Source organism: Pungitius pungitius, chromosome 1 (assembly GCF_949316345.1).
Source record: "Pungitius pungitius chromosome 1, fPunPun2.1, whole genome shotgun sequence".
NCBI lineage: Eukaryota > Metazoa > Chordata > Actinopteri > Perciformes > Gasterosteidae > Pungitius > Pungitius pungitius.
The window spans coordinates 33,506,794-33,521,210 of NC_084900.1; the positions used below are offsets into that span (position 1 = coordinate 33,506,794).

General features: G+C 48.3%; 1 protein-coding gene across 3 annotated transcripts in view; it reads right to left on the minus strand.

Annotated features, from left to right (window-relative positions):
* plekhg5b (pleckstrin homology domain containing, family G (with RhoGef domain) member 5b) overlaps positions 1 to 13,549 on the minus strand; it is a 36,511-nt gene extending 22,962 nt beyond the window's left edge. Inside the window, exons 1-2 of one of the 3 annotated variants that reach the window (XM_062565510.1) lie at positions 13,046 to 13,549; positions 1,575 to 1,651 (exon numbers count right to left, since the gene is read on the minus strand). In XM_062565510.1, the coding sequence (XP_062421494.1) occupies positions 1,575 to 1,651; positions 13,046 to 13,127 (159 nt within the window). In that variant the 5' untranslated portion in view covers positions 13,128 to 13,549. Of the gene's footprint in view, positions 1 to 1,574; positions 1,652 to 2,653; positions 2,867 to 7,923; positions 8,075 to 13,045 lie in introns of those variants that run through there. The other 2 variants (XM_062565505.1, XM_062565513.1) reach the window with 2 other exon arrangements.
* Between the last annotated feature and the right edge of the window lie 868 nt (positions 13,550 to 14,417).

A 14,417-nucleotide genomic window follows, 5' to 3' on the forward strand; every position in this document is an offset into this window, starting at 1 on the left:
GGGGGGGGGGGGGGGGGGGGGAGTGCGAGACCAAAGGCAGGGCCTGTCTGGGACCGGCCCTAAGATTCTCTTGTGGTCGGCCTGTCTTTGTTTTTGTAGGCTCTTTGTGCAAAAGCCATTAGAATATCAAAGGGAGGAACAAAACAGACTCAGAAAGGGAAGCATACAAGTTTAATGTTAAGTGGCTGGGGTTGACAAAAGTTGTATTTATGTCCCTGTTCTTTTTAGACACGTAGCCCAAACACAAGCGCAGGGTCTGCGAGCTCTGGGGGGGGGGAATAAGTAACAGATCGAGTTTGCACTAAAGGTCCGGGCTGCCATAACATTGCCCCCTGCTGTTTAAAGATTGACACAAGCAACAGCGATATGATGGGAGTCCAATGAGAATCGAGCTGTGAGGGAACCTGCTTTTTTTCCTCCCAAAACTCCATGAATTACCCGCTGACCTCAGTGAAACCCCAAAAGGGCTGGAATGATGGTTCGAGACATACGGAGAACAATTGTATTGAGCCATAATGTAGTAGACTTTGATTTGTAGGTGTTCATCGTAAACTCAATTTGATGCATTTGAAAACTTAATTAGTGGGATTGTCTTGAAGATTATAGATTATATAACAGCGCAGGGGGGGGGGGGGATGGGACAGACACACCAGACACTGTGAACTCGCTTTCTCTTCTGGCTTCAAAAGGAATAAATAATTTCATAGTCTAGTGGACGCACACAGAGCACCGACCAACACATGAAAAGAAGAGGATAAAGAAGAAGAAGAAGAAGCTTTGCTGCTCCGTTTCACCCCCCCCCCCCCCCCCCCCCCCCCGTGTGTCAATGCAACACCAGCGAGATGCCGGGGGCATCCAGAGTGAATCAAAAGCTCTGCGTTCTTGGGACAATGAAAGGATGCGCACATCTTCATTCATTTCTTATTTGGATCCGGCCATTTAAGATTGATTTAACGTCTCTATCGGCGGGACCACGTCATTGGTCAATGCCTTCCAAAAGCATTAAACATCCCTGTTGCAAAAATAAACTTGACAGTGTGAGGGTGGGAATAGATTATGGTTTGGGTTTAAATAACTCCTCGTTTAAGGCTAGCTGAAGTTTTCCATGGGTGATTTAATCATTGGTTTAAGAAACCAGCGGTGCCTGTCGGTGAGAAGCAGCAAACCAACGTGGAAAAGGTCTGCCCGCTGTGTCATCCCGTCGACCCGGCCCCAGCTTCTCTCTGCCCAAGGATAGCTACGAAAACACACTTTCTTACCCTCACCTAAACAACATTTTAACAAGTGACTTCACCACCAACCCACACACACACACACACACACACACACACACAGACAGACCGGTAAAACAATATAAAATAAAACAAATACACACAAGCTGTAAAGACAGGTGCACTAGATCATATGGTTACACCCAATAAATAGAAACGAAAGTACAATAAATCAAGCAGAACAAACGAGAGCGAGAGAGGAATACATACATCCTTTTCCAGGAGGACATAAGCGTGCGGACTGTTTACTGAAATCACAGCCCTTCCTCTCAGTTGACCCCCCCCCCAGGTCAAAGGTCTTACCTTAGAGGCCCTCCGGCGCTCCGGACACTCCGGGTGCTGGCACACGGCGCAGTCTTCCTCCTGGACTGGCTTGTCATCTGAAAACAGGACGTGCGAGTCAATTAAAACGTCCCCCTATTCAGCACTAAAAATCACCAAAAACCAGGCGACCACACGTCCACTAACACACCTTCTCCTGGTAAAGCTGCAGAAACATCATGTGGACAACCAAGAGTAAAGTCAATGCCTGTGTTTATACAAGAGAGTGACCACGAGACACAACAAACACTCTCAGGCAGCGAGAGACCGAGAAGCCATAAATAAAAAAAATAAATATAAAAAAAAAAAAAAAAAAAAAGACACGTCCGCTTGGAGAGATTTAAACAAGGGGAAGTTGTGCGTGGTGCGTTTGTTGGGACGAGATCTGAGGGAAATGAATAACAACCGACGAGAGAGGAAGAAAATGGGGCAAACGAGAGGAAGCCCCGCTCCGCTCTGCTCTGTGTACCAGGAGGGCCGTCGCGGCGGGTGAGCTCGCTGCGCGCCGCCATAACAAATCACCGCTGTCAAATAGACCCCCGAATCCCACGCCGCCGGCTGGCCAGCGCGGCATCGAGGGTCTGATAAAAGGCCGTGTTTACGTCTACGTCTTCCCCGTGTACACACGCAATAAAGATATCATAACAGAGCCCCGATATTTATCGGTCCACCTAATGAGAAAAACAGGGAGAACACACGCGTAGGGAGGAGGGAGGGGGGGGGGGGGGTGGAAGCAGAAAGAGCAGGCGGGGGAGAGGGGCACAAATAATATACAATTCCTAATTCATTAGAAATAGAGATGTGGCTGAACCTCGGGGGGGCAACTCCAAACAATAAGGAACAGACGATGCAGGCTGCTCGGGCCTCCCCCCCCCCCCCCCCCAAGTCACCTTAAGTCGCCCGGCTACACCCACCCTCACGGGTCAGCGGTGCTGGTGGGGAAGGGGGAAAGGCAGAGCCCGTGGGTTCCCTAGTGGGGTGGGGAAGGGTAAAAAACAACAAGATCTAAGAGGAGTCTACGGGCAGCTGGTTGGTGGACGTGAGCTAAATGCTAAACTTACCGAGGAGCGATTCCCGATGAGGCAGAACCGCCCTTAACGCATCGAAACTCCACAGACGACTTAGATCCATCGGGTGGACACGAGCAAATCAACGCTAACGGGGCTCCGTATCTGCAGGGCGAGTAAAAAGCAGCTGTTGGCCATTCAAACGTTGCGGAGGTCAAAGTTTTGTCCATAGCTGGTTCCATCGGCCTCAAAAGAGGGACTCAACCCAGACTTTATTATTAAATTATTATTGAAATGTGTAAAAAAAAGAAAAATGTTATGAAATGCCAAAATGGCAAGCATTTTGGACTCTACACTAGCGGAGTCATCACAATCCGCACAGATCTGACGAGTCACCTTTCAGGCTGCTACACAAGTGAAAACGTTACGTTTTACTGTTCCTCCCATCGAACCGAGCCATGACATCAACCCCCAACCCGAGCCCCCAGCCTCTCAAACCCGCCATGCTCCCTCTACCACACGGCCCGACGCGCTGCAACGCTGGGGGGGGGGGGGGGGGGCGGGGGGGATTACTTCATCTTCTGCCGAAGCGCCGTCTTCTCTCCGACTTGCTCCTATCTGGCTGACTCTGCCGCTTTCGCTCTCTACGACGAACTGGAATTCCCTGAACTCAGCAGTGCTGATTAAGCCAAAAGCAAAACACACACACACACACACACACACTATACACAAGCCCACGTGACTGCAGACAATGAGCTTGCACACTAAAGGGACAGCGTAGCATCCCATCAGCGCAGCTCTCTCCTCTGGCTGGCTCGCCACGGGGGGTGGGGGGGGGGAGACACACTACCCGGGGGCCAGGGCCCATTAGGCAGCCATAAATAAGCCAAGTGATGCACACACTCGAACGCACAAGTTGTACTCACGTTTTTCCCAACCCGTGAAACACCACTTCCTCAGTTTGGAAACCATAACTCCAGGTATGAATGTGCTCTTAAAGTGGAAAAGTTCCCTCTTTACGGTGAAATCTTCTTGTTAAAAGTCTATTGAACAAATTGTCAATCAGAACATTTATCAACAGACATTCGGGCCTTCGGCTACTAACATTTTTGCTTTTCTGTGTTTATTATTGTGTTAACCTTGTAAATGGAGAGTAGCGGTTTCATTTTGGAATATTTAGCTTTGGCCTTCAAGTTATTTGCATTAATGCTTGTATCCTATTTCTAACCATCCAATACATATTAACGACCTTTTTGCAGGAATCGGATTCATATGAACTAGGCGGATGCAATAAAAAGTTATCTAGTGATGCAATCCCCCTTTTGAGCTTAATTAGTTCAAATTCATTTGACAAAATTGCAGAATTGCGTCAGATTTTGGGTGACAAATCTGTCGTAATATCATTTGGAACATGCACTGTGACCTCACATGAACGGGTATTCGCACCTGTAACATTTGGATGTAGGCTAAATAGGAGCAAACTTTTGCTCCGGGACGCATTACAACAATCAAACTCCCGAAGAAGGTCAGCCAGGTAAATGATTGCACTGCATCATTCGGTGTGATGCACATTCACATGAGGTTTAGCTACGGGCATCTCCTTGAGCCGAGAGACAAAACACAGATGGCCGGCAGGACGGCAGGGAGACCCGGCTAATCAGCAGCAGGATCAGCTCATGCCGAGCTGGTGGAGAGACATACATAATAGATGAAGACGGAATGAGGGGACAGGGAGTTCGGCAGGGGGACGGATGTAAGGGCGACTGGGCAGGAAAGCTGAGGGAACAAACTTCTAACAAAAGATAGATAGGAAGGTCGTTATAGTTATTGGGATCGTTTCTGTGATCGGCAGTACTTCAAAGGACTTTGATTGGTACCGTGTCAGGTACCAAAACAGGTGGAAACGGCTAGAGTCACCTAAAAAGAGAAAGCTCCGTTCGGCGAACACACAAACCCCAACCGTCACGACTGGAGCTCCGAGGCATGCTCTACAGGTGAATGAGTCCGGGCCCATCCGGCAGATGACAGAACACAAGCAGGTTGCAGCTGTTTCTAATGCCGGGGAGGAGGGTTGGGGGGGGGGGGGGGCATAGCCCTGCTGCTTAATGTTGTTTTACCCCCATAGTGGTTAAATCCAACACATGTGCTTCCACACACACACACACACACACACACACACACCCCTTCCCTTCATCCTTCTCCCTCCCCCACCACATCTGAGCAAACCCACGGTCCCCGTGTATAAAACTAAAAACCACAGAACACGTGTAATCTGCTGCAGAGAGGGATAGTCAATAACTAAATAACAAATATCTCATTCACGCTGCTCACTTATTTTGGAATTATTGAACGAAGTCTCCCAAATGAATATCTGCTTTCTACATTAAGGCGGAACACACGGTGCTGTTGCCCCGTTTCAGAAGGGCCGCGAGGGGATTACTGCATATCTTGGATTTTTATGGGCATTATCACAGTAATTGGTCAAGCTGCTTGCTATACTTTAGCCTGGCCTTTCGTCCCAGACAATTCTTTTTATGGGCTGTACTGGTGCTAACTTCCAAGGAAAATGAAAGTTATGCAGTTACTGGGAACGTAGCTAAGTACGACCGAGGGAATATTTGTGCGTCTGTACACGGGTTATTTCGGACTGGGCAACATGTACTTTTATTAGCGGTCACCATAAAAAAAAAAAAAGGTCTCAGCAACCAGTCGACATCTTCTGCCCTAAATCTTCCTTAAGAGCAACGCATTATTTAAATCAAACGATCTGACCGTTGTTTTCTCCATTAAGCAAACCTTAATGACCGGGCCCCTCCTGGTCGTTCCTTTCAATGATCGGCCTGTCTGCGAGCGTCTTCGTGTCCCTTTGGGATTTAGGGGGGGGGGGGGGGGGGGGGAACTTATGTGGGAAAACAGCGTCTGTAACCATCAGTGGGACGTTGTGATGTCACGATGGCCTCCCACGGAATAAGTGGCTGAGATAATAAACAGAAGCATATTTAGCGGCTTCGCTTCAAGCCACTTTCTCATCGCCCTGTCCAACTTGGAGTTTACCCAAAAAGCCCTAAAGAAAAAGGGAACACAACTGTAGCCCAACATAATTGAAAATGAATTGTTTTGTCCAACCAACAGCCCAAAAGGTTCTGTAAAATATCATGTGACCTGGCACCTGAATCCAAATCATTTTCTAGTAATGGACTAACTAACTAAAACCCCCCCATGAATTCTTTTCATACTCCCACTGTTTGCTGTAAGAAAAGACCTGAAAACAGATCATTTGCTTTTGTAGTGCCCTTAGATTGAAATCTTTCCCCCGCAGCTCTTGTTATGGTATTAAATCTAAATAAGGCAAGAGAAGGGAGTTTCGGGACCTGTTCATAAAACGGGAATCTGTCGTATTTTGGGGGGGGATAGCATCTTTAAGCCTAGAGGCTCCAGCGCAGCTGGCAAATGTTTTCAGTAGAAGCTCGGGGCTTAATTACAGAGATGGTGAAAAGGTAAAGATCAAAGCCTCGCCGTTCTTTTCCGCGGCATTCCTCGTCATCGGGCCGATGCCAAAAACAAGTCTGCCTCAGTAGGCACCGTCCTTAAAGCGGAGCAGAAAGGAGCCGGGTTTCCGGGAGGCAGGCTGGCAGAGAGAGGAGAGAGGGTGACAAACATTCCTGCGGCCCTGCGTTATCACTTCCCCCTTCCCTAATGGCAGAAATCGGCCAGCGCGGCGGAAAGCCAATGCCCCCGTGTCTGCTTAGGGAAAAACAAAACAAAAAAAAGAAACAGCCCTGAGAGAGCACACAGGGAGGTTTCAGCTCAGCTATGCACTTCTCCCCCTGGTAAATATTTCATCTGTGAAGCCGCCGGTCTCATCCGTTCTTTCCCTCTCGACTCTCCCGTGTGAGGCCGTCCTCGTGCCAGGTCCCTGAGTGCTTTCCACGGAAGAACGGAGCAATGGAACATTTAAAAAAAAAAAAAGAGTTGCCCTTCCATGATGGTACTTAAGTTCTTAGCCCAAAAGGTGAAAGGGAACCAGATCATCCGTTTGCAGGAAAACAGCAGTTTAAAGTTGTGTCACGTGGAGCAGTCGGGTCAGAACGACACAACCCTTTTTTTATTCTCCGCTATGCTGAATAATAAAGTAATAGTTCCATGTTGTATGGTTCAGTCACTATCTTCATCCAATCCTCTACGGTTGGCGCTTCCGTCCTATCCTGCATGCTTGTAAATTTTTTACTAGCTGCTAGCAAGATTTTCAACATACCTGTCTTCTCTTAACACATTTCCAAGGTAAAGAAACGTACATGACTTTCAGGTACATCGTAGCCCGGGATTTTGACAGTGGTGGTATGAACATTTTCCCAGAATTCTATAATTCAACGCCAAAATATATGGGATTGATTTACTTTTACTGCCCCACCAACATGGACCTGTTAATCCATGAAATACAAACCAGAGAGGAACAATGTTGGGACTGAAAATGCAAAAATAAAGAGATAAAAATATTTTTTTTAAAGAATACTAAAGTAATAATAATAATAATGGTATCCAAGGTAAAACCACCATTTTGCTCTCTCCCAACAATGGAAACAGGTCATGCTAGCAGCTGTGCGTGACTCTGCTCGGGCCTTTTGGTGTTTCCCCGATGAATGCCAACAACCTACAGCATACCGACAGGCTCGCAATGAAAATGCTCCCTTTATAAAACACAAGGTGCAGCAGAGGATGGTGCAAGGCGAAAAGAAACAACGCAGTTTGTAAAAGTTATCCTGAGATTAAACATGCATTTCTGAACGCAAATGGCCAAGATATGCATCGAAAAACTATGTCATTTATTTCACTAGAAGGCCAGAGCTTTGAACCACATGGTGGTGTTACAGGAAAAGTCAGGGGATCATGTTAGTTTGTAAGCTTGCAATGAAATCCACTCGATGGTTGCAGAGAGGTTTGGATCAAAGTGGTAGTTCAGTAAAAAAAAAAAAAAAAAGAAAAAAAAAAGGCCAATTTCATAGAATACGGTGAGTCTGTGGGTTTATAGAAAATATGTTCGGGCAGAACAGTGACAGAGCCGCTTCCAAAAAGAGTTATTAATAACTTACAGAAACATTGTGTGCAATAGTACAGCCTCTCTCGGCCACTCTCTCTCCCTCCCTCCCTTAAACATTCACATAGCGGGACATAAAGTTGGGCTGGCTCACCGAAGCATACTTATTCATTCCTCTGACGGCAAAGGATTGACAAATGTAAAGCCGTGCCACTGCCCACAACACCCCCCCCCCCCCTCCCCATTGAGTCAGGTGATGCTCAGAGTCTCACGGAGCCCCTCTGCTTACCACATAGATCCTGGATGGCGTCCAGGGAAGAGGACCAGGAATAGCGCTCCATTCCCAATGGAGCGAGCGAGGGCGGCAGTGCGTCCAGCTGGTACGCGCCGCGCTTCTTCCAGTAGAGGAACATTACGGCTTCTTTCGACCGGCTATTTATTTGGTAAATAAGGTGTTCATTAAATCTTCAAAGCTTGACTGGTTCCGCCGCGTGCATCTCGCCGTTGACCCCCCCCCCCCCCCCCCCCCGCCGCCAACAGTCATAACGATCTGAACTCAAAACACCCGTCTGATCATCCATCTTTATGAAAAACGTAAAACTCGCCAGACTCTTTACACTCTTCCAACTGCCAATATGTTCGTGTTCATCGCCCCCCCCCCCCCCCCCCACCTGCGCGATGACCTCATCCAACGCTAAGCCACAAAACACTTTGCTTTGAACAGTCGGTCCAAGTCTGATTCAAGGCTGGAATCCGGGGCTGGTCCAAGTCAGCCCATCTCCGGGGGCCCATATTATCAGGTGCAAAACCTGGAGCAAACGCTTAGAAGCTGCCATCCAGGCCGGTTTTAAGTAGGCAACAGATGTCTGCCTGCATTAATGTCAAGGACCTCTTCCCGGTTGACGATGTCGATTTTTGTAATCGTCCGCAAACTATCCACTGGAAAGCCCCCCAGCGAGTGCTGCCAAGCACCAAACGCTGCCCTCTTTCAATCCATTCTCCAACAAATTAGAGCCGACGCACTGCGAGAAGCTTTTGAACTCCGATCTCCGCAGACGAGTGCAACGCAACTCACCCCCCCCCCCCCCCCCCCCCGAGCCTCGACTTCCTCCACGGCAGAGACTTCCAAACTGTTCCACAGCCGGAGGGCCGAGGACAGCTGCTCATGTTAAATGCCCCGTGTGGGATCTCCTGGCCGTCGGGGGGCTTTCTGCCACTCCATCAGACAAGTGTTGCATTCATGCAGGGGTGAGTTGCATGCTGGACGGGCACTCTGGGCCAATGGCTTCTGGACTGGGGTGACACAAAGATCTCTTTTAAAGCCTCCTACATCCCGAGTGGACTTTCTATATAATTTGCGCAAACTGTAAAAAGGCGGACATTTTTCGGCATTAATTAGTGCCCGCGCCCTTTATGCCTCACGAAAGATTTATTCCCCTTCCGTGAATGCACCAGCTCTGTGGCGACTGAGCTCAGTTATTTCCGTGGAGTACAATGCACACATGGGCTGCCTGGAGATGAGGAACGCCAAGTGACTATAAAAGGATCCAGCCATAACAGTCTTATCTTGGACGAGGCCCTTCCTCCCCCGACTATCGTTGAAATAGGGTTAAAACAACGTGCAGCTAAATATTGTTTAATGGAAGCATAATATCCCCAGTGTTGCTTGAAAGGCGACCCGCTGCTATCGCACATCTAAAACGGGAGAAGAAATACTGTGAGAACGTGCTGCACCGGCCCGGGAAAGGAAGGGAGGGACGTCGTCACACACACACACACACACACACAACCCACATGTCCAATTTTGGGATAAGAAATTAGAGGGTAAGGATGGGAGCCGGTTTGCTGCTCAGCTTTGGGCTTTGCAGGCATATGGTAATAATCTGAAGCAGCTTTGAGCACGCGGCTTCCCTTTTAATGAAGAGAGCAGCCGCGCCGCATGAGAACTGGGCAGCGAATGAAAGGGCCAATTTCCACCTACTGCAGAAACAAAAGAGGGACTTTGACATGTTCTGACTTGCATAGCCCAGGGTGGGTCAGGCTCCTGAACACTGGACACTACATTTCCCACAATGCCACTCAACCTTTCACAAAAAGTAACCTTAAGTAAACACCCTTACACTTTGAAGCTGACACGGCAGATGACATCATCTGGGCGCCACCAGGTTCAAGGCATGCATCCCGTAACCTTCTTTTATGCAAACACTGGACAGTGATCCACAAAGAAAGATCCATGTCCGCTGTAGCTGGGTCCTCTGCCTCATACAGGTGGTGGGAGGAGCCGCTCAGCCTGACGTCAGTGTTATTATATTACACAAAGCAGCTCCAGTTCATTTAAAAGGAAAGGTTCATCATTTTAGGGAACAAACTCGTAGTTTGATGCCACTCTCGTTAAAAATGGAGCAATAACCAGGAGATGATTGGCTGAGATTAGACACACAACTAAAGAAATGTTGTTGTCCTCGAACTCTTGGTCATAGTTCTCAGGAAATTCACGAACACACCATAGGGTCGGACAGCGAACACACCTAAACCACCTTTTTATTGCCGAGCATCCCCATAACTAAAGCTAAAGTCGGCTCCATAACCTCTCATTTATTTGTAGTCGGACAGAAATAGCACGCCGAGGTGCTGGGACTGAATGAACTGGCTCCTCGACGGGATCGCACACTCACTAAAGTATTAATGGCGTGCGAGCTGGTGCAGTACGACAAGACTGTAAACGAGCCCGCTGGAGGGTGTGAGGGCGGGGGGGGGGGGGGGGGGGGGGGGGGAGAAAGAGTGTGAGCCAGAGTGTCGACAGAGCGAGTGCAGTCAGGAGGGTTGTGGCGCCCGCATGAAAGAAGGTTTGGGTTTATATTTAGTACAAACAAAAAGGTTATTAACCCTTCGCCAGCAAGACCAGGACTGCGAGAAGTCTGAGGCTTTGGTGTGAGAGATTCATTTCTGTTCCATCAAAGACGTCTTCCTGCCAAAACGGCGTCCGGGAGTAATAAGTACAGCCTGTGCCTGATGGTCTGTTTCATCTCCATAACACTGCGCAGCACTAAAGAAAGAGCGGAGAGCCGCGCTAGCTTCTCTGTGATGTTCGTTTTGGTTCCTGATGCCAACGGCGGCACGGCTAAACACGCTCACCATAGGCCAGGTTCAACATTCCACCCAGATGATGGAGGTGGATGAAAACGAAGAGGTTATTGATAAGATCACAGTTCTTACGTTAAAAGTCGGGGTCCTCCACAAGTTGCAGAGATATTTCCAATCGGGAAGATATCACACAAGATGGTATTTGGTACCCGAGTTACATCGTTAAAAACAATCAAAAAGAGACAAGTGGATTTTCATCATAATAGTCAACCGATTACATTCCAATAGATTTCCTTTCGATGGATCAACTATGAGAAACGCCACAGCTGACGGAGGCCAAGTGAACCACTGGGAGTTGTCATGTAATTTAACCGTCCCTCTTACACCACCCGGGACAAACAACCACTCTTCAGCATGTCGAAATGAATAATCCCATAATTTGAACAATCTGGTTGAAATTGCAGTGGGGGCTACTGCTGAGAGGCCAATAACAGAGTCAACGGGAATCAAAAAACCACTTATTCCCCAAAAAGTACAGTTATTGCCGTGCGGTGGGCCGCACGCATAAACAGCCATTTAGTAGCCAGGGTGGAGGTTATGATCGTGGAAGGACACAATCGGGGGATAAACCGATAAACAACGGGGGGGGGGGGGGGGGGGGGTAAACATTTAAAGAAGGTGCGTGACCTCCACATAGCCCCTCTAATTACCTGCTGCGCAGTACGAAGCGGAGCAGCTCCCGTTGGTCCCTGTCCGGCACGGAGGGGAGACCTACTGGTGGGACTTCAGCTCCCGAATGGAAAGACCAAACAAACGTGCAAAGCAGAGCCAGCGGTTCCGTCTGCAACCAGAGCACAACGGGGGCCAACAGCGGCACGAGCGGGATAGTTCACCATGGGGCATTCGGGCAGTGAGCACGTTCAATGACCTCGCCGCTGGCTAAAAAAAAAAAAGTAAGAAAAGGCTAAAAAGGAACTGCAGTGAGGCCACGACACCTGTTCCATGTGCGTATTGTGATATTCACCTGCGCTTGGTGAGCCACATCAGAGGAATAGGAACAATTTACACAGGCCAAACACACACACACACACGTAATAAAATAAAAAAAGGTATTGGTCGATTATCCCTATACGCCTGGGAGGGGGAAGGAGACAAAAGCCGAGGCGAGGTTCTGACCCGGGGAGCCCGTCGGGAACAGGACGAGACGCAGAGCGAGTAAAGTCTTGAAGGGCGACGGGGTCCATCTTTAAGGCAAAGTGCCCTGTGGTGGGAAAGAACTCCACCACTCACTTGATACGCTGCGGGATGGACCTCGCCATCAATTCGTGTTGTCAAGTGAAGTAAATGCAGCAACTTCAAAAGTTGATCACTTTTGTCAAATGGTGGATTTAAGCCACAGCATCAATAATAAAGAGCAGGGGCCGGCCTGTGTTTTTGTTTTTTCGGGTGGTGGACAGAGACCAGACAAGACATCTGGTCCCAGATTAGACGAGTGTGTTTAAGACGGGCTTATGACTCCGGTGGGCTGGGACGTTGAAGGCTTCCAGACTCAACCAATTACGGCCGCTAACTCCATGCCCACTTCTTGCCGCACCGGACTGCCAGCGATGCAATCATCACAAGCTTAAAAACCTGGGAGCTTTTCCCACCTGGGAGCTTTTCCCCGACTGCACAACTGTCAGGGATTAGTGGACGGACTGAAGATCAACCTGTAACTATTTTGATCCACCGAGGTCATTATTTCGGAGGCAACAATTCTTGGTTTTCAAAACATTCCTACATTGGGGGGGGGGGGGGGGGGAATGTTATTCGCTATAAAAACCTTAATATTTAAAATGTCCCTTTGATGTGATTATGTGATTATGAGGGAAGGAGAAGAAGAACAGCACTGATGGCAGGCTTGGGGGGGGTGGGGGGGGGGGGGGAGGACAGACAATAAATAGTGTCGGTTGGAGAATTACAAGAGTTAACATCCATCATCTGGGTGTATGCAGAGCTGTACCAAGAGCCTTCATCTCCAGGGGAACTGCAGATCACAGAGTACTGTCCTCCTCTCATTAAAATGCCCTTGCCTCCAGCTGGGATAATTGCTCAGGTCACTTGCCAAATCCAGCTAGTAACTTTGATCAAAGGGGGGGGGGGGGGGAAGAGAGAGAAGAGGGGGGGATTCAACCTGGTGCCTGAGGATCAGAGTCACGTAGAGCAACTCGGTGCCAAGAGTGTGTTGACGTTACACAACGTGTTTCTAACAGAACAAAGCGTACAGCGTGCGGACTTCTCCAACCGCTCCACATGAATAAAAGGCATCGATTTTCTTTTTTACTTACTGAGTCGCAGTCTGAGACCAAGCCAGCTCCTCGGCGGAGATTTGTGCAGAACTGAATTCATGGTCCACTTGTTTGGCACCATCTACACGCACGGAGTCCTTGAAAAGAAACAAAAAAAAGAGAGAAAAAAATCCACCCCCCCCCCTGCTCCTGCTCCTGCTCCTGCAGGCAACAACAGCTCGCAGGTCCGGTGTGTACGCGCCGTCCTCTCTAAGGCATTGTCACTTTCTGCTCACGAGCCTCCTCGGCAGGTCGAAGCCGAACCGCCGCCGAGGTCCAGCTCCGCGTCCGGAGTCAGCGCGAAACTGCGTTCGACTTGTTGCTGTCTGCGCGGACGGGAGAGAAGAAGAAGAAATGTCCTCGACGTCCGCCGGGGCAGATCCCACGGTGCGGGAATTAAAGAAGAAGAAATCAATGCTCCTCGTGAAACGCTTTTAACGAAGCGAAGATGTGGACTGAGTTCCTCCTATTAACTTCACGCGGCGTGCCGTTGAAGTTGAACACGTTCCGGTGGAGGTGGGGGCGGGGGGGGGGGGGGGTGCTTCCTCTCGCCGCCCTCTCTGGTCGCCCATCGGCTCTCCATTCATTCAGACAGCCCCAATCCACAAAGGACTCGATGCCACGTGGCCGCTAGGGGCGCCAGAGGGACGCGCCGTCCACTCGACAGAGCCAAAGTCCACTCCGTTTCTGACTGATTCCATCATGCAGATGTCTCCGAACAAACAAAGGTTTTATCGGAAAAATAGTTAAGAGGAAACGACACATTAGCCCAAATGAAAACGTATACGTCAATACATTTACTTAAGAACAGGTTTCCCTTTTCAATTGCTTCTACTCACTCTTTTACTTCACTGAAGATATTCCCATAAGTAACACAAAATGAATGAAAAAGTACATTACAATATCTTATAATCCAATGGTAATTTACGGTTTTATACATTACGATCAACAGCAGAGGAAGTAGCATGAGCCCCACATGTAACATCCGCAACATTTTAGGTAAAAAAATATATATATCCAAAATCAATGTTGCAGTTCTGCACAGCAAGAGAAAATTTGTTTAATATTTGGCTTTCAGACATTACTGTTGTATGTACTGTAGGTATTAGAAAAGTAATAAAATGTGGCTCTGCCATAACTTTCCCAAATAAAGAATAGTTATCATTATTCTAAACTCAATATAGACCATTGCTAGGCTTTAAAACCTAAAAATCTGGACAATCAAACAGCTGGACATGGGATCTTTGCTTAAGGAATACCTTTCCAAATATATACTTTTTTTTCCATCAATGAATCCTGTTTTTGAACAGAACTAGAGCTAACTACTTGCTCTATTTAATAGATTTTTATATATACTGCTAAACCCCAGCAT